The 23,913-nt window shown below is 55.0% G+C and overlaps 1 protein-coding gene across 3 annotated transcripts in view; it reads right to left on the bottom strand.

The window, feature by feature from the left end:
• CARNS1 (carnosine synthase 1) overlaps window positions 1–22,368 on the bottom strand; it is a 29,188-nt gene extending 6,820 nt beyond the window's left edge. For 2 of the 3 annotated variants that reach the window (XM_048854727.2, XM_048854728.2), the window contains exons 1-8: window positions 20,962–21,193; window positions 14,904–14,922; window positions 13,731–13,983; window positions 13,194–13,283; window positions 4,459–4,946; window positions 3,939–4,137; window positions 3,013–3,098; window positions 1,923–2,154 (exon numbers count right to left, since the gene is read on the bottom strand). In XM_048854727.2, coding sequence (XP_048710684.2) covers window positions 1,923–2,154; window positions 3,013–3,098; window positions 3,939–4,137; window positions 4,459–4,946; window positions 13,194–13,283; window positions 13,731–13,983; window positions 14,904–14,922; window positions 20,962–21,077 — 1,483 coding nt within the window. In that variant the 5' untranslated portion in view covers window positions 21,078–21,193. Of the gene's footprint in view, window positions 1–1,922; window positions 2,155–3,012; window positions 3,099–3,938; window positions 4,138–4,458; window positions 4,947–13,193; window positions 13,284–13,730; window positions 13,984–14,903; window positions 14,923–20,961; window positions 21,194–22,347 lie in introns of those variants that run through there. The other variant, XM_075129236.1, reaches the window with a different exon arrangement.
• Window positions 22,369–23,913: the final 1,545 nt, after the last annotated feature.

Genomic DNA, 23,913 nt, shown 5'->3' with positions numbered 1-23,913 from the left:
AAAAAGAAAAGGAGTACTTGTGGCACCTTAGAGACTAACCAATTTATTTGAGCATGAGCTTCATGCTCAAATAAATTGGTTAGTCTCTAAGGTGCCACAAGTACTCCTTTTCTTTTCAAGAATTCAAAGACCCTGACCAGAGGCCCCCACAGGAATTGCAGGAGATGCTGAATCAAGCAAATTCATAGATTCCAAGGTCAAAAGGGATCCCTGTGATCATCTAGTCTGACCTCTGGTACAGCACAGGCCACAGAGCTTCCCTGAGCTAATTCCGGTTTAGAATGAGAGCAGATCTTTCACAGAAGCATCCAATCTTGATTTAAAAATTGCCAGCGGTGGAGAATCCACCACAGCCCTGGTTAGGGTGCCTTCTGGCCTTAAACGCTATGAAAATAAAAGGGGTAGAGAAGGCAGGCCAGGAAATCTCTCCTTTCCCCCTCTCTCATTATACAGGCAAAGATTGATGAACCTGAAAGGTGGCAAATTCATAACTGATCCAAGGAAAATACTCATTCTCAGTTGCCCTGTGGGACTCATTGCCACAAGGTCTCAGTGTGTCCAAAAGCTTAACAGGCAGGGCCGTCGTTACCCATATGCAAAGCACGAAGCTGCGTAGGGCACCAGGAAATTTGGGGCACCAAATCTCCTGGTGACCTGCGCAGCCCATGCTGCTCCAGCCTCTGCTTGAGCTCTTCCGCAGGCCCCTGCCCCTGCTCTGCCTTCCCCCACTTCCCCTGGGCCCCTGCCCCTTCTGTGCCCCAGCCCCCCCACACCAGCACTCACCGATGGTGTGGCTGAGGCTGGGTCGTTGTACTCCCGCTGCTGGTAACTCACCGGCTGCGGGAGTGCAGCGACCTGGCCTCAGCCACGCCACCGGTGAGTGCTGGGGGGTGGTTCCCCCCTACCTCCCAAGCCAGCCCTGCCCCCGTGGGGGGGGGAGACCATGTAGAGCCCCAGAATTGCTAGGGACAGCCCTGCTAACAGGATTTGTAGAAAGAGGCCTGGACATTTACCCGGCTGAGGAGACCATCCAGAGTTATGTTAAAAGGAAAATTTTAAAGTCTAACTCCTTAGAAAGTTTCACGGGGTGGGTTATTCCAGAACAACCCCCTAGGACAGGGGTTCTCAACCCTTTTTCTTTCTGAGGCTCCCCTCCCAATACTATAAAAACTCCACGGCCCAGCTGTGCCACAACAACTGTTTTTCTGCATATAAAAGCCAGGGTCGGCGTTAGGGGGTAGCAAGCAGGGCAATTGTCTGGGGCCCCACACCACAGAGGCCACTGTGAAGCTAAGTTGCTCAGGCTTTGGCTTCAGCCCTGGGTGGTGGGGCACCAGTCCCATGCAGCTGGACTTCAGCTTTCTGCCCCGGGCCCGAATGAGTCTAATGCTGGTCATGCTTGGTGAACCCCCTGAAATCTGTTCACAGCCCCCTAGTTGAGAACCACTGCCCTAGGAGGCTCCTTCTCCGGCTGCTTCATGGCAAGGTGCATGGGTATTGTTGGAGATGGGATACCAGGCTAGATGGGCCCCTGCTCTGGACATGCATGTGTGGCTACAGGCCTTTCTGAAGGTCCCAGCTGGTCAGTGACTCCCTGCCCGTGAAGTTGCTATCCTCCCCTCGTCCTGCCAAGGGCAGCAGCGCCCTGACCCTTTAACAGACCATGGGCCAAAGAACTAGGGCCAGGTCCCTACCCCAGCCAGGCACTTCATGCTGGGGCAGCTGAGGGCAACTTTGGCCTGCAAGGGGGAGGCTCTCTGCTGGGGCTGAGCCAACACAGCCAACTTTGCCCTACACCGCCCATTAAGGGGTGCACTGGGAGGGAGCACCTGCTCTGGATCCTCCCTGGCCGGATGAATAATGATCAAGACTCTGTGACTCCCCCTAAATAGTTAATGGCAACGATTGACAGGGCAGCTCACCAATCACATCAGTCTGGGCCCGTCGGCCCCCCCGCTGCTCCACCGACAGCCCCGCCTCCAGCTCCAGGAAAGCTGACATGGCTGCCTCAGCCTTGTGCTTGACCTGGGCACGGATGGCCGCGAGCTGGGCCTCATCTGTCACCCCCTGCTGCCGCAGGCTGCTCTCCAGGCTCTGGGGCACTGTGGCCTGGTGTTTCAGGGGCTTATCAGCCCGTCCCACACCGCACACCACCTGGGGGGGGGACAAAACCAGCGCCATGAAAACCCCGCATCTCCCCCCCCGCCACCACATGCAGTGGGAGCTGACTGTGAGGTCATCCAGAGAACAAGCTTGGTACTAACCAATCAGATCCTTCGCATGTCTCACGGTTCCAAGAGCCCTGATTTGTGGAAGCTCTTTTCTCCTGCTCAGGAAATGGAATGTACCATGTGCGAGGGTGGGCAGAGGGGGAACATGAGAGAAAATAAACCCAGCCCAGTCCAGTGCCACACGCTGCAGACAGGACAAAGGTGAGCTTATCACCTTTGACCTCCACCTGGCCTGGGTTCAAAGGTCACAAGTGACGATGATAAGATTTTTCATTTTGAGACTTTTGCAGATCATATTAAATTCATGACTAACTTGGTCCAAAAAACAATGTAAGGTTCCATATAACTTTACCCATTGCCCTGAGCCAGCCAGTCACCCACATGGGCCAGATCGGAGTCAGCACCTCTTAGAGAGGAAAGGCTCCATGCCCCATTCCCTGGCTTCTGAGCCAGGCATGCCCCCCATCCTTGGACCAGATTGGAGATGGTGCCCCCTAGAGGTGAAAAGTACCATCTCCCATTCCTCACCCTTCCCAGCTAGCCAGTCCCACCCCCTTGGCCTGGATCAGAGCCAGCACCCCCTAGAGGGGAAAGGCCCCATACCACATTTGCTTACACCCGGGGCTGCCTCTGTATTTGTCTCTGGTCAGGGCATGAGTGATCCCCAGCTTCTCACCGTATCAATCATTGCCCTATTCCGAGGCTAAGTGGGGGCATGGGGCCCAGCCAGCTGCATTGGCAGGGCGGGGTGAGGGGCACGTATTCACGGCTGCCCCGTTACCTGGCTCAGCAGAGGCTGGTCACCCCAGGATCTGCAGACGACAGTGCAGATCCGGATCGCCAGGTCAGGCCTCGGAGATGTGCTGCCTGGGAGGGGCAAGGTGATGAGGAAGGGTCAGAGGGGCAGGAAAGGAAAGAGGGAGTCAGGGGAGAAAAAGACAGAGGGAAATGGGAGAGAGAGAGATGGAGAAAGAAATCGGGGGATGAAGAGAGGGGAGAAAAAAGAGATGAGGGTGGAGAAAACAAAGGGAAGGTATGGAGGGGACAGAAGAGAAACAAATGAAGGGTGCAGGAATGGAGCGGGGCGGAAGGAGACAGAAAGAAGCAGCAAGGGGGGCAGAGAAAGAAATGGCATCGGGATTCATGCAAATCAGCTGCACAGAGTGGTGCCCTCCGTCCTGAGGGATTCTGGGATTCTGGTAGGGCCACCACCCACTGAATGTATGGCAGCTGTCCCCCACTGCCCCAGGGGATACTGGGATTCCAATATGACAGTGGCTCCCCCTGCCCTGGGGCAATATGGCAGTGGCAGCCACCCCAATGAGTTGGGGGCACTGTTCCCTCTAAGCTGTGCGCGTGTGCACGCGCACACAGATCCTAAACCCCGTGCACTCGGTAAAACACCACGCACACAACAATTTGCACAGAAGCACAACAATTTGCACAGAAGAAATTTTTTGCACACACAGCCTGTCAAAAATTAGAGAGAACATTGGCTGGGGGATTCCCAATATGGCACGTGCCCCTTCCCTCCTCATGTCCCAGGCTAACTCAACTGCATCCTGTTTTTTTCCCTCCAGATCTTGCCCCATGACGCCATCTCCAAAGGCTGGGCCAGGGTGGGAATGGGGGTGGGCTCAGTGCATCATGGTGGCTGCAGGGGCAGGTGATGAGGCGTGAGCCTCTCTGGCCAGGGGGGTCCCTTACTTGGGGATGTGCGGTTGGGGGATTTGGGCTGGGTGAGGCAGGCGGTGGGGATGAAGGCCTCCAGCAGGGCGCTCTCCTCCTCCTCCAGGGTTTCCAGCAGTGCCAGCATGGCTTGGAGCACGGCAGCCTGCTCCACCTTGGCATGGAAGGTCACAGCATGGGCCCCACTCCAGCGCCAGCCCGATGGCTTCACCACCACCTGCAGGGGGCGACAGCACACTGCTCAGTGGAGCCAACCAGGCACAGCCACTGCCCCCATCCCTACCCATAGGGTTTCCCTCTCTCCCTTCCCCATGGATCTCCCCCTCTTACAGTGCCCCCTTCCTCAGCTGTAGGGCCCCCCATAGACCTCCCCTTCTGGCTGTGGGTCCCACCTCCCCACAGGCTCACGTGACTGTAGGGCTTCCCCCGACTCCTGGCTGTATGCTCCACTCCCAGCAAGCTCACCTGACTGCAGCCCCCTCCCACCCCACAGGCTCACCTGACTGCAGGGCCCTGCCCCCGGCCCCGGCAGGCTCACCTGGCTGTAGGGCTCCATGGCGTTGCCCTTCAGGAAGGCCTCAATCTCCTCCTGGATGAGGTTCTCCTGGCCCTCCTTGCCACTGAGCTCCACCATGCGGACGGCGTGCTCAGCAGTGACGTCCCGCAGTGGGCGCAGCCGCTTGAAGGTGAAGGCCAGCGTGGGTGGCACCCCCACCTGGGCCCGCTGGTCCAGCAGCTGGCGCGTCAGCAGCTTGTCCTCCAGAAGGCGGGCCAGCTCCCCCGAGCCCGCCGTGGGGCAATCCAGGTCACGCGCCAGCTCCCCCGCTGACTGCCCATGCTCCTTGCATGGCCCGAAGGAGCCCATGAAGTAGGTGACGCGGCGCGGGGGCGAGAACTCGTCCAGGCACGTGCGCCCACCCAGCTCGAAGGAGACAGCCTTGGAGACCAGCAGGGACGACTCGCCAGGGTGCTGCTCAGAGGGCACCTTGGCCAGCCAGCTGGGCGACAGGCACAGCAGCATGTTACCTGGGGGGGGCGGGGGAGATGTGGAAAGATAGGGAAGGGCAAGGAAATACAGAGAAATGGGGAATAGAGAAATAGAGAGATGGGGAAGGGGGAGGTCCGTGGTGAAGGAGGGGGGAAAGCAAGGAGGAGGGGGCAGAGAGGATGACAATCTGTTACCATTACATCACCAGCAGCCAATCAGAAAGCTGCTATTTATACAGCAATTAACAGACTTTCCTCTACTGGGATTTCGTCTCCTCTCCCTACACCTCACAAGGTAGGAAGGTGCCAGCCTATTTTGTACTTAGGAACTCAGTAGGGGGCACTCTCCCCATGCACTCACTGCTGCCCCAATGCCCCAGCACTGCATTATGAGGTACTATGCTGCAGGTAGCAGGGCAGGGTGCTCAATAGGGGGTGCTCTGCCTTTGCAGTCTATGCCCCCAATGCCACAGTGCAGAACTAGAGGGGGCTATGCTGTAGAAAGTGGAGGACATTCTCCCCTTGTACTCAGCATTAACCCCTACTAGAGGGCACTGTACTCCTGGTGCTGGTGTCACCTTAAATAAGAGACACAAACCAAGATCTTTAACCACTTGTGCCGTTCCAACATGCCGGAGGAGTCAAACTCCCTTCATTGCATTCTAGGCTTCCCCTGCGGCTCTTGTCCTGCTGTAGAGTGACTCAACAGCTGCCACACCCCAGAGGTGGCTGCACTGCAGGGCCAGGAGAGGGACCCCCTGGACGGCGTTTGTCAAGCTGCTGGATTCTCCCCGAGGAAGGACCTTGGAGCTCTCCTTATCAATGACTGATGGGGCTGAGCTGCCATTGTATTTTCCCGCAGAGCTCCCACCCAGCTCCCACCCAGGGCTCCGGCTTCCTGCCAAGAGTAAGCAGCTTTAACAAAGGCAGGAATCATTCCAGGGCCAAAGGGAAACTTAAGCTGCTTGGCTACAGTTCCCAGCACCCAGCGAGGGAGACCGGGCAGGCAAATGCCAGGAATGTGGAACAACTGCTGGAAGCCCTCCACTTAGGCCCGGGCTGGAGTCCTTCAGCCCAGGGACCTTGCTAGGATAAGGTTACAGCTGAGAGGAGAGGCCAGGATAGCCCCAAGTACACTGCCAGAGCCAGTCAGGGGCATAACAATCCTCAGCCTGCACGGAGAGCTAGGGACTGCCACACTACGGTTACGCTTCCTCCTGCTCCCCCATTCCCCTCTGCTCCAATCCACCCGACGCCAGCTCCTCCCCCAGACTCAGCCCCCACATATCAGCCCTTCCCCCTCCCCATACACCAGCCCTTCTCCATCCACCCCACATACAGGGCGGCTTCTCCCTCACCCCCCACATACCAGCCCCTCCCCCTCCCTCTGTCTGATCTGTCCCCACCACACATACACACCAGCCTCTCCTCCTACCTACCTCCCATATTAAGCCCTCCCCCTATTCACCCCCACACAAAGACTACTCCCTATCTACCCTTATCCACCCCCTGCCCATATCCACTCCCCCTTTACTCCTATTCATTACCCCCCCACCACTCTGGCCGATATAGCCCCTAGCCCCCTCTGATCCTAGATACCCTCCAGTTCCTCTGACCACCTCTCCCCCTATGCTGCCCTTGCCCTGCTCCTCCCCCCTTTGATTCCAATCAGTTTCCTCCCACCCCTTTACTGGGGAGAGGGGTCATTGAGAGTGCAGGAGAGAGAGTCAGTTCTGGTGCCTGGCACCACCACAGCCAGGAGCAGCAATGGCTGGGAAAGTCCTGCTCAGTTCCTGGCATCCCCGGGCTGGAGCATGCCCAGTCGTTCTGTGGGGCTGGCACACGTGCAGCCTGGCCTGATCTCGGAGTGGACGGGATGGGGATGCTCAGTGAGGACAGAGTCCTCAGAGGATTTAGCTGCCCAAATCCTTCCCGAGCACATGCACACTCCGATTTTTCAAAGGCTGATAACTTGGCCAAATTTGGTTGCCTTCCCACAGGGCCAGCAAAAGGCAAGTCCCTGACACCAGGGCGACCTGCCCCTCCCTGCCCCCCCCCCCCCCCCCAATTTCTAGTCCTAGCTCCAGGGCCATCCATAGACATTTTGGTGTCCTACGCAAGCACCCCCAAGTGTGGGGGGAGGCATCCCCAGGCCTCTGCGGGGGGGGGGGCAGGAGCAGGCTTGGGGGGCAGAGGGGAAACTGCCCCCCAGCACGAGCAAGAGCAGCAGAGCGGGTTGGGGCCTAGTCGTTTCATTTCCTGCCGCCCGGTGAGTGCAGGGCAGGTCCGACCCCATACTCACGGGGTGGCGGGAAGTGGAGTGACCCGGCTCCAGCCCACTCCACTCTGCTCCCCTGGCTCCCAGCCTTGGGACTTGGGAGCAGGGGGGAACCGGCCCCAGCACTCACCGATGGCATGGCTGGGAGCCAGCAAAGCAGAGTGGGCTGGGGCCGGGTCACTCCACTTCCCGGTGAGCGCAGGGCACCCGACTCCTTCTGCAGTCCCCGGGGATGTAGCTTAGGGGAAGGGGTGGAGTGGGGACGGAGCAGGAGAGGCGGGGGCTTTGGGGAAGGGGTGAAGTGGGGGCAGGGGCTGGGACCAAGCAGGGGCAGGAAGAAGCGGCGCTGGGGCGGAGCAGGGGCGGGGATCATGGGGAAGAGGCGGAGCAGGGGTGGGGGCAGCTTTCCTGGGTGGCTCAGCCGGGGAATCGGGCTGGCTGCTGGAGCAGCACGCAGCTGCGTAGGGCACCAGGAAATTTGGGGCAATTGCCCCAAATTTCCTGGTGCCCTACACAGCTGCGTACTTTGCGTATGGGTAAGGACGGCCCTGCCTAGCTCCAAAGCTGGGGGTGGGGGGCTAGAACATTTCAGAAAAACGGCAGGAAGAATTTTTTTTCACAACTTGTTTCCCCCTCCCAGAAACAGCTAAACCATTTGGGCTAAAATTTCCTCCCAAAAAAACAGCCTGAAGCAGACACCCAGCATGGGAAAGTTCTGCCCCAACAGTTAAAGCTGGGCAAAGTTAGAAGCAACTGAAAACAGGGTCTTAGAATGGAAAGTATCAGGCAAACTTTATAGGCAAGCGCTACCTGCTCCCAGGCCCTTGGCTGGGTCTTACGTAGATGGGCTGTCCCAACTCAGACCTGATCCAACCATGTCACTGTCTGCAGCGCCCCCAGGGCTAGGAACCCTCTTCACCAGCCAGATCACTGGGCCCTGCTTGTGGGGAGGGGGGGAATCAGGAAGTGAGGCAACCAAGGTGGGGGAGGAGCCGCCTGAGCAGCCAGTGGAACTATTTTCTCAGGCAGATTAACGTGTATCTCTGAGGGCTGTGGATGCACCCCTGGAACAGGTCCTTGCTGACTCAGAAATGCCATTTAAATAGAGAGATCCTGGTATTCAGCGCTCCTCCTTTGCATCCTCTCTGGGCCTGCACAGTCTATAAGCTCCACAGGGGCAGGCAGGGGAGCTGGAGTCAGGATTCCCCCCTAGGAGGGGATAAACTCTCCTCAAAGCTCGCACGGTTTGCAAATTGCAGTTAAGGGACAGAGCATCTATTTGCATACCTCTCCTGTATATATTTCCCTAAAACCCCACCCCTCGCAAACAGTGTGTCTATGACTTTTTTCTGAACTGATTTTTACACCCTAATCTGTGTGCATGTACATGCACATACTGGTTTATATGTCCAGTTATAAAAGGTAATATATATTTTTCCTTTAGCATTTATCCCAAGTGCACTGCCCCGGACACATTGCTGCTTATTTCTGCTGCCACCTAACACTTAAAAGTAGAACTGGACAAACTGTTTCGGCTGCAAATTTTTTCACCCAAAATTGCAGATTTAGGTCAACATTTTGCAGATGTGTAAAATTCACCTAATTGTTCTGGTCAAAAATCCTCCCTCCCCTGCTCAAAATTCCAAAACAATCAAAATGTTTTGATTTTTTTTTTTTATTAAATCACTTTTTGTTCAGAAATGCACTTTGATTTTCTTAGCTCAGCAGTTTGAGCATTGGCCTGCTAAACCCAAGGTTGTGAGTTCAATCCTTGAGGGGGCCATTTAGGGATCTGGGCCAAAAATTGGGGATTGGTCCTGCTTTGAGCAGGGGGTTGGACTAGATGACCTCCTGAGGTCCCTTCCAACCCTGAGATTCTATGATTTGGCCCCAAACTAAATTTTTTATATATTAGTTTATTGAATGTTTCAGATTTTTTTTCCATATCAGCCAGCGAATGGAAAAATTTGTTATTCACAGAGCTCTGTTGAAGAGCCTTTGTTTCCTTTCATAAACCAAACAATAAATAAGGAAATTTCTAGATTAAAAAATGTTGCTAACCCAGAATTTGGATGGTAAATAGATCCAGTTGATTTAAACGGTGTTATTAGAACATCGTAGTTCAAATTTCTTTTTAAGTTGGGAAGTCAGGAAATTGGAAGGGTCAAGGAACATATTAAAAAGTCAATTCATAAATGTCTTGGTTACTGTTCACCTGTCCCTATACCTTGACTCTACTCCCAATGTAGATTGGGGGTTAGCAGGCAGGTATAAGGGGCAGAGTTAGGCTCAGGGGATGGTGGTCAGGATGTGATACTAGAATCTGGGCTGAATTCTGACTGTACCCCATAGTCTTCACAGAGATTGTTATGGTATGGGTAGGGCACAACAAAGATGTGTTTTACGCAAGATGGGTCATGTGAAATATCATTGGAAATGTTATGACATACTGCATATGATTATCCTATTTGTATGCAAGTATCATTTTTGTATCTAAAGTTAGGAATATTGATTATATATCTGTTCTACAAAAGCGTTTACACCTGGGGAATGCCCATTAGACAGAATACAATCAGTCTAGCTGGCTCCTTGTGAGGAAAAGCCATTAGAAAGAACAAAAGGTCTCAGAAGATGTTTATCACCCACAGACAAGTCTTCCTGGGGATGCTACAAACAACCTCTGACTCATGGCTGCTTTTGACACTGCAGGGTCATGTGATCAGGTTATCTGGTACTGGATTCCATGATAGTGCTAAAGGAGTTGGCAGATGTGATTGCAGAGCCATTGGCCATTATCTTTGAAAACTCCTGGCGGTCCCGGACGACTGGAAAAAGGCTAATGTAGTGCCCACCTTTAAAAAAGGGAAGAAGGAGGATCCCGGGAACTACAGGCCAGTCAACCTCACCTCAGTCCCTGGAAAAATCATGGAGCAGGTCCTCAAGGTATCAATTCTGAAGCACTTAGAGGAGAGAAGAGTGATTGGGAGCAGTCAGCATGGATTCACCAAGGGCAAGTCATGCCTGACTAATCTAATTGCCTTCTATGATGAGATAACTGGCTCTGTGGATGAGGGGAAAGCAGTGGACATGTTGTTCCTTGACTTTAGCAAAGCTTTTGACACGGTCTCCCACAGTATGCTTGCCAGCAAGTTAAAGAAGTATGGGCTGCATGAATGGACAATAAGGTGGATAGAAAGCTGGCTAGATTGTCGGGCTCAACGGGTAGTGATCAATGGCTCCATGTCTAGTTGGCAGCCGGTGTCAAGTGGAGTGCCCCAGGGGTCGGTCCTGGGGCCGGTTTTGTTCAATATCTTCATAAATGATCTGGAGGATGGTGTGGATTGCACTCTCAGCAAATTTGCAGATGACACTAAACTGGGAGGAGTGGTAGATACGCTGGAGGGTAGGGATAGGATACAGAGGGCCCTAGACAAATTAGAGGATTGGGCCAAAAGAAATCTGATGAGGTTCAACAAGGACAAGTGCAGGGCAACTGCACTTAGGACGGAAGAATCCCATGCACTGCTACAGACTAGGGACCAAATGGCTAGGTAGCAGTTCTGCAGAAAAGGACCTAGGGATTACAGTGGACGAGAAGCTGGATATGAGTCAACAGTGTGCCCTTGTTGCCAAGAAGGCCAATGGCATTTTGGGATGTATCAGTAGGGGCATTGCCAGCAGATCGAGGGACGTGATCGTTCCCCTCTGTTCGACATTGGTGAGGCCTCATCTGGAGTACTGTGTCCAGTTTTGGGCCCCACACTACAAGAAGGATGTGGAAAAATTGGAAAGAGTCCAGCAGAGGGCAACAAAAATGATTAGGGGACTGGAACACATGACTTATGAGGCGAGGCTGAGGGAACTGGGATTGTTTAGTCTGCGGAAGAGAAGAACGAGGGGGGATTTGATAGCTGCTTTCAACTACCTGAAAGGGGGTTCCAAAGAGGATGGATCTAGACTGTTCTCAGTGGTAGCTGATGACAGAACAAGGAGTAATGGTCTCAAGTTGCAGTGGGGGAGGTTTAGGTTGGATATTAGGAAAATCTTTTTCACTCGGAGGGTGGTGAAACACTGGAATGCGTTACCTAGGGAGGTGGTGGAATCTCCTTCCTTAGATATTTTTAAGGTCAGGCTTGACAAAGCCCTGGCTGGGATGATTTAGTTGGGGATTGGTCCTGCTTTGAGCAGGGGGTTGGACTAGATGACCTCCTGAGGTCCCTTCCAACCCTGATAGTCTATGATTCTTCCACGGGGGTGGGGGAAACCACACTGGAAACCAAAGGATCCCTGTCATATGTAAAACCTATTTAAGGCAGGGGAGTGATATACTCAGGATGGTTCTTCACTGAATCCCCGCCCAGGATGAATGCTGGTAAGATCTAAGAAAAAAAGACTGGCGTGGGGAGGAGAAGGACTGAGCCCAGGCTGGAAAAGTGTCTGGCCTGTGAAAGAAATACCTCGAGTTTTAAGCTGCAAGCAAGAGCAGCTTGCCTTCAAGAATTTCTGCAATCTGCCTAAAACAACATTTAGGGTGAGAAATTAAAACAACGCGGAGTCCGGTGGCATCTTAAAGGCTAACAGATTTATTTGGACATAAGCTTTTGTGGGTAAAAACCCACTTCTTCAGATGCATGGAGTGGGTTTTTACCCACAAAAGCTTATGCCCAAATAAGTCTGTTAATCTTTAAGGTTCCACCGGACTCCGCGTTGTTTTTGAGGATACAGACTAACACGGCTACCCCCGATACTTGGTGAGAAATTACTACTTGTAACCAGTTTATTTAATATCTTAAGCTTAGTTTGCATGTTTGTTTTATTTGCTTGGTAATCTGCTTTGATCTGTTTCCTATCCCTTATAATCACTTAAAATCTATCTTTTGTAGTTAATAAACTTGGTTTTGTTTTCTCTGAAACCAGTTTGTTGAATTCATAACTGGAGGGAAAAAGCTGTGCATATCTTCCTCCACATTGAAGGAGGGGGTGAATTTCAATGACCTTATGTAACCCACACACCTCCTGGGTGTGGTATTCTATAGTGGCACTGAGACTACTTAGAGAGCAATTACAGCCTTAATTTCAGCCTTAGCTAACAGTCAGTTTAGTTCATGCGGTAGAGGCTCATGAACTAAGGTCCAGAGGTCCCAGGTTTGATCCCACCCACTGGGGTCTGTCAGCATTACACTTACGTTGCATAGTTCTCTGTGCAGCATAAGACAATACAACTTTGGGTTTACACTCCAGAGGGGGCGTACCCTTGAGTGCTGGGCAATTCCCTAGCTGAGCTGATCTCAGTGTCTGTGTTTTTCTGAAGCTAGGTGTTTCCCTATCTGTGTGTGTGCTGGAGGAGGCTTGAAGGCCTGGCTCAGCAGGACAGTAAGGGAGCCCATGCTAGTGGGTTGGGTGAGCTCAGTGGTACCCAGTACATCAGGTGGCACCCCAGACGGGGCGGGCCGGCAGGGAGGGGGAACCCGTCACACTGACATTTTCAAGTAAATAATAGGTTGTTACACAAAGGAGGGTGAAAAAACTTATTCTCCTTAACCTTGGATAGGACAAGAAGCAATGGGCTTAAATTGCAGCAAGGTTGGACATTAGGAAAAACTTCCTAACTGTCAGGGTAGTTAAGCACTGGAACAAATTGCCTAGGGAAGTTGTGGAATCTCCGTCATTGGAGGTTTTAAAGAGCAGGTTAGACAAACAGCTGTCAGGAATGGTCTAGTTATTAGTCCTGCTGCGAGTGCAGGGGCCTAGACTAGATGATCTACTGAGGTCCCTTCCAGTTCTACACTTCTGTGATTCTTCTATGATTTTGGGTTTCTGTGATAACGCTGTAACATCCTATGTTTTATTACAGTTCCCTGTGCTGTGCCAGGGTTGGTCCCAACTGAGCAAATCAGCCTGGGTATTCAGGGCAAACAGGGCACTGAATTCCCACCCATTCCTTGATTTAGGGGGAGGAGGAACTCACAGCACATGGGCAGTGCAGGGATACAGGATGTGGCACTCACCTGGGCACTGGGAGCTACCCTCCAGCAGCACAGACAGGTACGAGGTCGGGGATCCCAGGATGCAGATGGTCACATCCCCCGAGCTGAACCCTAAGAGACACAGGGGAGGAATTAACCACTTATTCCCGCCAACGGCACTGTGCTGCCCTCTAGGCCTTGGTGCTAAGGGATGCCATGTGGCTGCCCTCCATACCCAGCCATGCTCCATCTCCTAGCCTCGTGCTAAGGGCAGTGGTGCTGGAACTAGGTGTGCTGGGGGTGCCCCAGCCCCTCATATACAGGATTTACAAAACCATGGGTTAAGGGGTGCCATGTGGCTGTCCTTCATACCCCAGCCATGCCCCATCTCCCAGTCTATGCTAGGGGGTGCTGTGCTGCTGCCCTCCTTACCCTGACCATGCCCCACCTCTCAGCCCAGCACTAGAGGGCGCTGTGCCCCCAGATCCCCCTGGGTTGATGCCACAAGAGGGATTTCTGTAAGGCAGTGCTGTAGCCCCAGCATGCGAGTGGTGGCACCCTGGGTGGGCTGGCATGCACCTGTTCTGGGCTCCTTGGTGCGGTCGACTGTCTCTGGCAGCCCCTCCTGCTGCAAGGTGCATTGCAGCAGGTTGTAGTAGTAAGTAGTCCAGGCATGTGCCTGGGTGTCCTCTGGAGAGGACTTGCAGTCCAGAGACACGTCCTGATGCCAGGAAGGACACGGGGGACTGAGTGATGGCAGGGGCTCTTGCTCAGCCCAGTCCAGCTCCTTCAGGATCAGGGGCTGATCCACATTGATTTGATCCAGAGACAGCTGCAACAGAGATGGGGATGGGAGTGTGAATCCTGATGCTAGTGCCCTGGGGCACAGATCCCCCTGGGGGCGGGGCTGGGAGTGTGAATGCTGGTGCCCCAGGGCATGGATCCTGTGTAGGGGCAGCATGGCTCTGGCTGGGGGGTAAAGCCCCACAGGGTGGGCGAGGCAGGTGCCAGTTGCCCAGGGGCAGCAGAGGCCTGGGGCGGGGGCTGGTTTTCAAACAAAGCATCTCTTTTTCCTCCCCAAAGGGGGCGGGTCACGTGGGGCCGGAGCTAAGCAGCTTGAGAAGCAAGGCTGTAAACAGATCAATCTGCCTGGGTCAGTGAGCTCAGGGAGGGAGGCAGGAGTAGAAGTAGGGAGAAGGGGAGAGATTTCTTCCTCCTGCTGGGACGCCCGACCCCCTCCTCCACCACACACCCAGTGCAAGACCTCGCCAGAGCTGTTGTGCAACAGTGCCCTGGCACGGCACAGCTAGGGCTCCAGTGCTGCAAACTTCCCCACAGCAGTACCCTGACCGACCCTGGTGCTGTGATCTTCCCCACAACAGTACCTGGCAGTGCCCAACCAGACCCTGGTGCTGCAAACTTCCCCACAGCAGTGCCCAGCCAGCAGTATGGCTAGAAGACTCCCACAGTTATGGTAATTTGCAGGAGTCTCCCAGTGTCTGAGGGAATCGGACACCATTTTCCCCCTTATTAGCACCAGTACAGCAGGGCTTGCTTCAGACCTCCCTCCTCCCCAGCTGGACACCCCCCCACACCCCCACTTCCCTGCCTCCCTGAGTCCAAATCCCTCTGCTAAGTTCCTGGGGCCGAGGACACTGGCTCCCACTTGGGACTAGAGGGCCCGGAAGTGGTTCCTGGGGACTTGAGGCAGGGCAGGGGGCTGGATGGGGAACAGCAGCGGGACAAACTCACCATCCTGCCAGCAAAGAAGCTGCAAGAGAAAAAAAAAAGAAGAGAGAGAAAGAGAGAGGCACCAGTTGCAGGTTTCCGTGGGCAATGGGGAGCAGCCTGTCACCCCATCTTCCATCCACAGGGGGCGCCAGTTGCATGCTCTGCTCACCCCTCCTCCAGCATTAACTGCACCCACACAGCCGGTGCAGTTCCAGCATCAGGCTCCTGCGCCCACCGCTGAATACCTGAATAGCACTGCTGGGATAGCAGGGGCTGTCAGTCAAGGTTGAGGGGCACCAAAAGAGCTCTGTGTGTGGGGAGCCCAGGGCTGGGATAGCAGGGGGGCTGTGGTTGGGACTGAGGTGAGATGGGGAACCCAGGGCTGGGATAGCAGGGGCTGCGGGTCAGGATTAAGGGACATTAGCAGAGCGGTGAGCTTTGTGACCCCCGGGGCGTTTTAGCTGAGCTGGCCCTGCTCTGAGGGTCAGTGATGGGGGCAGTTTGGCCAGGGGGTCCCCTCCTGTCTGGGCTCATGTCCCAGGCAGTCTCTGAGTCCTGCCCCAGATGCTCATTGTGCAGTTCCTCCTAGCCGCAGAGCTGAGACATTCCCAGCTCCAAGGACAGAGGCTGGTTAAGGTAATCCCCCAAACCTCTAGTGCTGGCTCAGCAGGGACTACAGGGCCCCGCCCCTAGCCCCACTAGCTCAGAGCTCCCTGCTTCTGGGATGCTGCTGAGAACCAGTATCCCCAGGCTGCAGGATCCCAAGAACCCAGGAGTCCGACAAAGAGGACACCCAGCTGACAAGGCAGGATCGTTCCTCATGGGAGTAGGGCTAGGCTGGGGCTTCGAACTCTTCCCTTGGGACAGGGCGGAGGAGCCGTGAGAACAAGAGGTTGAATTTATAGCACGTCCCTCACTTTCCTGAGCCAGCAACAGAACCCAGGGGTCCCAAGCCTTGGCCATCAGCCCATCCCTCCTCTTTATCTGTTCTCCAGCAGCTGCCATTCCCTTGCCCTCCCCAGCAAAGCTATTCCAGGGCAAACTTCTCCCCCTCACTCCCTCCTGTCCCTGGTGGTGAGAGTCAGCTGAGCTGTCATGTGTAGCTCCTGGGCCAACCGACTGGTCACTGTGGAGCTCTTCTCAGACTGTCCCTGCCCTTCACGCGCCAGGCACCACCCCCAGGGCTCTGGACTGGAGCTGGTACACTTGGAGTGCATTGCTTCAGAGAGCGGGGCGGGGGATGCAGTAGTGGGGTGCTCTCCCTTTGCAGGCAGTGCCCGCTCCCAATGCCCCAGTGGAGCACTAGGGGGCACTGTGCCATGAGATGCTTCCTTTTGATCATATACCACAGCCCTGTCCCCTGGGGGGGTCAAAAGTCCCATTTGGACACAAGTTGAGGTGTCCTGGGCAATTCCATTCTGCCTCCACGATCCCCCCACAATCCATCCCAGATGGTCTCTCTCCACTGCCTCTTCTGCACAGGTGTGCAGTGGCACTTTGGGGTATTAATCAGCACCAGGCCCCACCCCAGAGGCAGCTGCACCTCAGCACACGTAAGGCATTCCCTCTATACACAGCTGCCAGGCTCCATCCTAGAGATGGCTGCATTACAGCATCTAGTGAGGGACCCCTGCCATGCTCATAACACACCTCAGAGGGTATAAGGGGGTGAAGCCACGGCCACAGGGGCACAGGCATACCCAAGGTGACCCTTCCACCCCCAATGAGATTAACAGGGACATGCAGCTCTGCCAGGGGAGGGTGGGAATCTCATTACTGGACACCCCCTCCCTTCCTCCATCTGTCTCATTCCCTTGCTCCCTGCCCGAGAAAACAATCACCGGGGAAAGGGATGAAAAATGGATTATGTGAAATTAAATGAGGGGCAGAAACAGCCCCTGCCCAGGAAGGGGCTGAGGGGACACTGGGAGCAGAGCAGGACAGGGAGGAGTAGGGCAGAGTCAGCCCCTCCCCGGTGGGACTGGACAGGAGGGGCTCGGGGGGGGGGGGCGTGGGAGGCAGGATATTACCCCTCTCCTCTATGGGGTCCATGGAGCCAGTCAGTGCAGCAAGGACAAGATGTGGATGGACGGATTCCTGGCCAGATGGACACGGCATCCCTAGCCAGGCCCTGCGCTCCCCATCCTTACTCCCTGGGGCCTGTGAGAGGCCAGGGCTGTGAGGGGAGCTTTAGGGAAAGCACCCCGGGAGCTGGGATTGCTCTGAGGATATGAGAACCCCTAAGCTGGAATAGCACGCCCCAGCCCCAACCCCCGCCTGGTTTAGCAACATCGGAGTAAGAGGCAGGGCCTGGAATTGGGAGGATCCCTCCAGCACACAGCTATCTCTATGCACTCCCAGTCTGGCTCTATGTGCAGGCAGGACGGGCACCGCACAGGGGCTGCATAGCTTCCGGAGAATCCCCATCAGTTGGTCAATCTCTGCCTCTCTGCCTATGCAGACCCTCAGCCCTACCATGTGCCTTTCCCTCACTTCCAATCACTCCCACGCCAAGTGCCACAGCACCAGGAGGGTCCTGCCAGCCAAGCGAGAGCAGGCCCCACCGATAAGTGGGCCACGGGGGGGGGGCAGTGACACCCCATCCTGGGCAGGTTGTGTCCTCCCCCGCTGGACAGAGGCCCGACCCGGTGACTCTTGGACAGCCCCTGGCACAGCTTGCCATGCCCATGAAGCCACCTGGGACTCTGCCCAACGGCAGCGGGGATGTTAAAGTGCCTCTCACTCTGGTATCAGAGTCCTGGGCAGCCTTGATTTGTGTGGAGCCCCATGAGCCAGTGATGGTGTGGTGCCAATCAACATCAGTCCACCAGAGCCAGTGGAGCCAGATCCCCAGCCGGCATCAAAATCAGCATCACTCCACTTGAGTCTGTGCCCACTTGCAGCAGCTGACGCTCTGGCCCCACATGTTACAAAAAAATAAACCCCGCTTCCGTGTCACCAACGCCACCTGGAATCACTCCTGGGGCGCAAGTGTGCAGGCTCCCCTCTCCCTCCCCTCCAATCTGTGGTCACCCAGCGCTGGGACAATGACACTTTCCCCTTTGTCTAGAGTCCCTTTCCCTCCCTGCTTCCCTGTGCTGCAGTGTTTGGGTTGCAAGGCAGTAGGAGGGCAGGGGATTACAAATTCATCTCACATAACTGGTGGAACTGGAGCTTAATTATAGGAAACAAGACACATTATTCTGGCGGGAAGGACGGGTTTGTGCTGAAGGGGTAAGGACGCAGGACACCTGGGTTTAAAGCCCAGCACTGTTACTGCCTCCCTTTTATGACCTTAAGCAAGCCGTGCCTTGGTTTCCCCATCCGCAACACAGAGATAATGATCCTTTATTTCAATTGTAAGCACGTCAAGGCAGGGAGGGGCTGTCTCTCATTTTGTGTCTGTGCAGTGCCCGGCATGATGACGGAGCCCCAACCTCGGTGACTTTACATCCATGTGCAGCACCTGATGCGACAGGGCCCCAATCTCAGTTGAAGCGCATATGTGCTACCATCATACAAATAATACATTGACCTAGAAAAGCATTTTGTTTGTTCTGTAAAGAAAATTTGCATTGGACATCAAATTGTAGCCCACGCCTGACTTTAAAGAGCATCCAATTTAGAACTGGAGTTTGAGATGTTCGAAGTCAAGCCAGGAATAAGCCGCGTAAATTCTGAGAGCTTCCCTGGGAGCTGGATGGCTAAAGACATTAGTCAGCTTTGGAAACCACAAGCTTGACTTCAAAACAAGCTCTTTTTTTTATCATCACAAACCCTGATGCCAAGGGCTAGGAAGAAATGGCTGTGATTCTATCACCCTTTAGGGTTATAAAGATTTCCCAAATTCCAATAGAGGGGATAATACTTAGACATTATAATTTAAGGCAGTGTTTCTCAGGGACAGGAGCGCACTCTATGGGGGAGCACAGAGAGCTAACCAGGAGCCCGGGGTGTGGGTGGGGCAGGGGGAGGGTTATGACAGACCTCAATTGTTCCCCAGTGTTCCAAAATTCATTTAATAGAGAAGTCTCCAGCTGCTGTGGGTGGGAAGAAAGCCTAAATGTGGCCCAAGGAGAAATGACACCTCAGCAACTGCCTGAGTTTGCACAGAGCCTGAGATAGTAGCTCTGAGAGCTGCGAACTGCCCCCAGTGTGACTGATACAGCAGTGTTTACCTGAGTCCGCACAGAGCCTGAGACAATAGCCCTAAACTGTGTGACCCACCCCTGTGACTGATGTAGCAGTGTTTGCCTGAGTCCGCAGACAGTAACTCCGAGAGGCATGTCATGTCCCACTCATTTCATGAGCTGCTAACTCAGAGGACACTTTCAATGTTGATCCTTTTGTGGCAGCTTCCTGGACCCGGGGTGCTGCTTGCAGCATCTGGGTAACATTGATTTAAGGCAAGGAGAGTAATGACAAAATGCTGCATGGCTACACTGACTTGTTTTCCACCCAAGGCCTGTCTGCCTGCATCTTCCAGCCCCATTCTGGGCTCTCCCAGCGAATCCCTCATTAATACACTCCCTGGTCAGTCGGGGTCACTCTTCATGCCAGGGCTGCCCCTGTGGATCAGAGATGCTTTTACATTTAGCGGCCCAGTGGAGATGGGGGTGACTCAGCAATCCCAGAGCCAAGGCACAGGCGTGTGGAGCTGAGAGGTGCGGGGTGATGGTTTGCACGCCCATCCCACAACTGCAAGCTCCTCTTCATGGGTAGAGCTCTGAGGCAGAGGAAGGGATCTGCCAGTCCAGAGCTCATGACAGAATGAGGGACAGGACTTTGTTCCTAGCCTCTGTCCTACCCCAACATCTTCAGACAGATGCAATCTGCACCTATGTGCAGCTCTAGTGCTGTTATTAGAGAGAGCCACCGAAAGACAAGCAAGGAACACAGGGACTGGATGCGACAAATCCCTATGGGCACCCGCCGATCCCCACCTAGGGCCCATGCAAGGATGTTTCGCCTCCTAGGCGCCCCCCCTGCGACAGTTCCCCACCGCCCTCTCTCTCTCTCCCTCCCCTCGCCGGGGAGCCGCGTGCGGCAACTCCCCTCCCCAGCTCACCTCTGCTCCGCCTCCTCCCGGAGCAGGCCCCCCCTTCTCCCGCCTCCCAGGCTTGGGGCGCCAATCAGCTGTTTGGCGCTGAAGCCTGGGCCGGAGAGACGCAGAGCGGGGTGGTCCTCACGGGAGGAGGCGAATCAGAGGCGGGGGAGGGAGCGGTTCCCCTGGGCGCCACCCCACCCCGGTTACTTGCTGCAGGCGGCCCTCCCCGCGGCCCCCTGCCCCCAGCTCAGCTCCGCTCCACCGCCTCCCCAGAGCGCGCTTTTGGCCGCCCCCAACCACTTGGTGCCCTAGGCGACCGCGTAGTGGTTGCACCAGCCCTGTCCCCACCTGGTGTCAATCAGCAAGGCGCCATTGAAATCCGTGCTGATCTCTGTGTCAACCATGCACCTGTCTCAGGGGAGGTGCACAGAGAGAACAGCACCCCCCAGAAACGGCCCGACCTGTCAGAATGTCCGCTCCGCTGGGGCCCGGCCCCAGGGACCCCCGCGCAGCTGCGCGCCACATTCTCCACAGGGGTCAGTGTGGCGATGTTGCGGGAGGGGCATCCCCTGGGGATGCAGCGGGGGACCTGGGAAGCTGCCAGGCCGCAAGTCCCCGGGCTCACTGCTCCCGCCGGCCCCGGCCTAGCCCTGCACCTGCTCCCGACGGGGCCAGCGCCGGCATGGCTCAGGAGCCCCGACCGCCGCCACGGGCTGGCGCTCCCTGACACTGCGCCTGCCCTGCGCCCCTCCAGCCGGCCCGTCTCGCCCCGCGTGGGCTGGGCTGGGGAGGCGACCCAGGCAGCCCCGTGCCGGGATGCTGCCTGGGACCGCAGCCCCTAGCCCCCCGCAGCCTCGGCTTCCCCGCAGCCCCCAGCCCAGTTCCCCGTTGCCACCAGCCCCCTCAGCTCCCCTCATCCCCCAGCCCAGCAGCCGGGGCACCACGATCCACAGACAAAGCGGCTCCGACCGGTGCCTCTCTCCGGGTGCGGTGCTCGGACACCCCGGGCTCGGGCCGGAGGCTCTGACCTACCCCCGGGCAGCAGCGGCTCCCGATCGGTGGCGTCTGGCTGGCGGCAGGAAAGAGGCGGCTGTGAACGTCCAGGGATTAAGGCAGACGGGCTTTATATAGAAACCCAGCTGGGGCATGCCCAGTGCGGAGCACCCGGCTGGGGAGCGGGAGCGAGTGTGCCGGGGGGCCGCGCCGGCTATTGCCACGGAGCGCGGGCTGTGAGTGCGGGGCTGCAGCGTGTGTCCCAAGGAAGGAATGCGCGAGGGGGCAGAGTGAGTCCCAGGGAATGCGTGTGCAAGAGGGGCACAAGGCCAGCCCGGACCTGCCCACGCCCCACCCCCATCATGCCCCCTTCCCTGCCACCGCATCCTCCATAAACACAGAGCAGTCACTGCCCAAAAGCTTTACCACCGCAGGGCAAGGTGTCGAGCAGTGCCCTGCACCCCTCCAGAACATCAAATCCACCTCTGCTGAAACCATTGCAGGACTCAGGAACATCCAGTCCTGCTACCTTAACTCGGGGGCAGCGTTAGATGCTTGCAACTCATGCAATCGTAGGGGTCCCTGAGGCAGCGAGGGGCCCCCTGGAGACCAAGATGCTGCCTGCTGGGCATCAGTTGCTCCGTCCTGCTCAGTGCCATACAGGGCTCAAAATGTCACCCTCTGCACAGCATGACTTCACATGCACTGTGTGTGCAAGGTCACTGATAGGGCCCCCCCCCCCAGTTCAGCTTTGGAGGAGTCCCACGGGACAAACACCACCCCTGCCTTAACTCTGCCCTCTGTGAGTGACCCCCTAACCCACCCCTCACAGACATGGCATACTCTGCCCTTCAGCTGAGACTGCCTGCTGCCTGGATAGGCCACAGCAGAGAGCAGGAGAAACTGACAGACCATGTTCTCACTAAGGAAAGAATCCCAGTTAGGCTGGGTTTAATGAGCACCAACTGGCTACCCCAGCTATCCCCAGCCACTGCACTGGCCACCCCAGAGCTGCCAGGTGGTCCCACTCCTTGACCTAAGGATTCCCTCTGGACCATCACCTCCTCTGAGCCCTGGCATCTCTACTTCAGAGCCCGCAGCAAGAAGAGACCATTGTGCTCCTTTCCTCGCACAGCCCCCAGAGCTCAGCCCAGAAATGAGTGGTGGGGCACATGAGCCCATGGGTGCCCACGCCCTTCTCGCGTATTCAGCTGCTGCTCCTAACACAGTGCAGGGCAGCTGTGGTGCATGCAGACCAATGAAAGAATACAGTTCTGTGGGACACAGCACACCACCCAGACTGGCACATCTCCTCAGACAGTCCTCCTGGCCACACCACACTGACAGTCTATGTCCCCACTACCTCCTGCCACAGCACTGAGGGGCAGAGGTAAGGTTGTGGGGCAGAGCTGGGGTTTACCTTACCTCTGAATTTCCTGCTGTCAGAGGAATAAATGTAGGTGCAGTAGATGTTCTGCAAGGATAAGAGATGCTCCTTCCATTCCTGCTCTTATCCATCCATCCATCCATGGAGAGGAGAGCACACTCATAAAACGTGCAGCTGACACCAGGCTGGGAGGGGCTGCAAGTATTTTGGAGGGCAGGATTAGAATTCAAAACAACCTGGACAAATCGGAGAATCAACAAGCTGAAACTCAAGAAACACAAGTACATCACTTAGGAAGGAAAAATCAGATGTACAGCTACAAAATGGGGAATAACTGGCTAGTCGGTGGTGCTGCTGAAAAGGGTCTGGGGGTAACAGTGGATCACAGCTTGAATATGAATCAAGAGTGTGATGCAGTGCAAAAAAGGCTAATATTCTGTGGCATATTAAGAGGAAGGTTGTATGTAGGAGACAGGAGGTAACTGTCCCCTCTATTCTGCTGTAGGACACTGTTGAGGCCTCCGCTGGAGTGCTGTATCCAGTTCTGGGTGCCACACTTTGGAAAAGATGTGGACAAATTGGAGAGATGCCAAGGGAGAGCAACAAAAATGATAAAAGGTTTAGAAAACCTGACCTATCAGGAAAGGTTAAAAAAACTGGGCATGTATAGTGTTGAGGAAAGAAGACTGAAGGGGGATCTGACAACAGTCTTCAAATCTGTTAAGGGCTGTTCTAAAGAGGATGGGGATCAATCGTTCTCCATGTCCACTGAAGGTAGGAAAAGAACTAATGGGCTTAATCTGTAGCAGGGGAGATTTAAGTTAGATATTAGGAAAAACTTTCGAACTATAAAGGTAGTTCAACTCTGGAACAGGTCACCAAAGGAGGCTGTGGAATCCTCATCACTGGAGGTTTTCAAGAACAGGTGGGACAAACCCCTGCCAGGGATGGTCTAGGTTTACTTGGTCCTGCCCCAACGCAGGGGGCTGCACTAGACGAATTCTTGAGGTCCCTTCCAGCCCTACATTTCTGATTCAATTATCTCTAAAGCAGTTTGTTCCATCTGCCCCTCTGTTTCTGCTTCCATCCACCCCTTAAGCAGGTCCTTGATTCCATCCCTCCTGTCCCCACTCTTTCTGCTTCCATGTATCCATCCCTGTACACGCACATCTGTCCAGCAGGGTGCCCATCACCCTGGTATTAGGCAGGAGGAAAGTTTGGAAAGTAGTTTGGAAAGTTGGCAGGTGAGATGCTTTGCTCAGGTTTCTGCTTTTAAGTGGCCTTCATGCTCTCTGACCAGCAGGTGGTTTAGCTGAGTGACTGTGACGTTATTGACATGAACTGTGACCGTATAGATCATTGTTGCAACCAAGGTCCTATAGTTGCACCAAATCTTGTACAAAGGAAGGTCAAGAAGGTGTCTATGAAAAGGTTGTAATTTGTGGGTTATGATTAGGCTGTCTGTATGTGTGCATCATTTTTGTATTTGAAGTTATGAATATTTGGCTATGTACTTGTATCTCAATGTGTTTGATTCCAAGGGCTTGGCTTCACTTGCAAGTTAGAGTACATTAAGTCAGCCCTGGGACACTCCTGAGGTGTCC

Source organism: Caretta caretta, chromosome 6 (genome assembly GCF_965140235.1).
Source record: "Caretta caretta isolate rCarCar2 chromosome 6, rCarCar1.hap1, whole genome shotgun sequence".
Lineage (NCBI taxonomy): Eukaryota > Metazoa > Chordata > Testudines > Cheloniidae > Caretta > Caretta caretta.
Note: the sequence above shows the minus strand (reverse complement) of the source record. Positions and strands in the feature narration are given on the sequence as shown.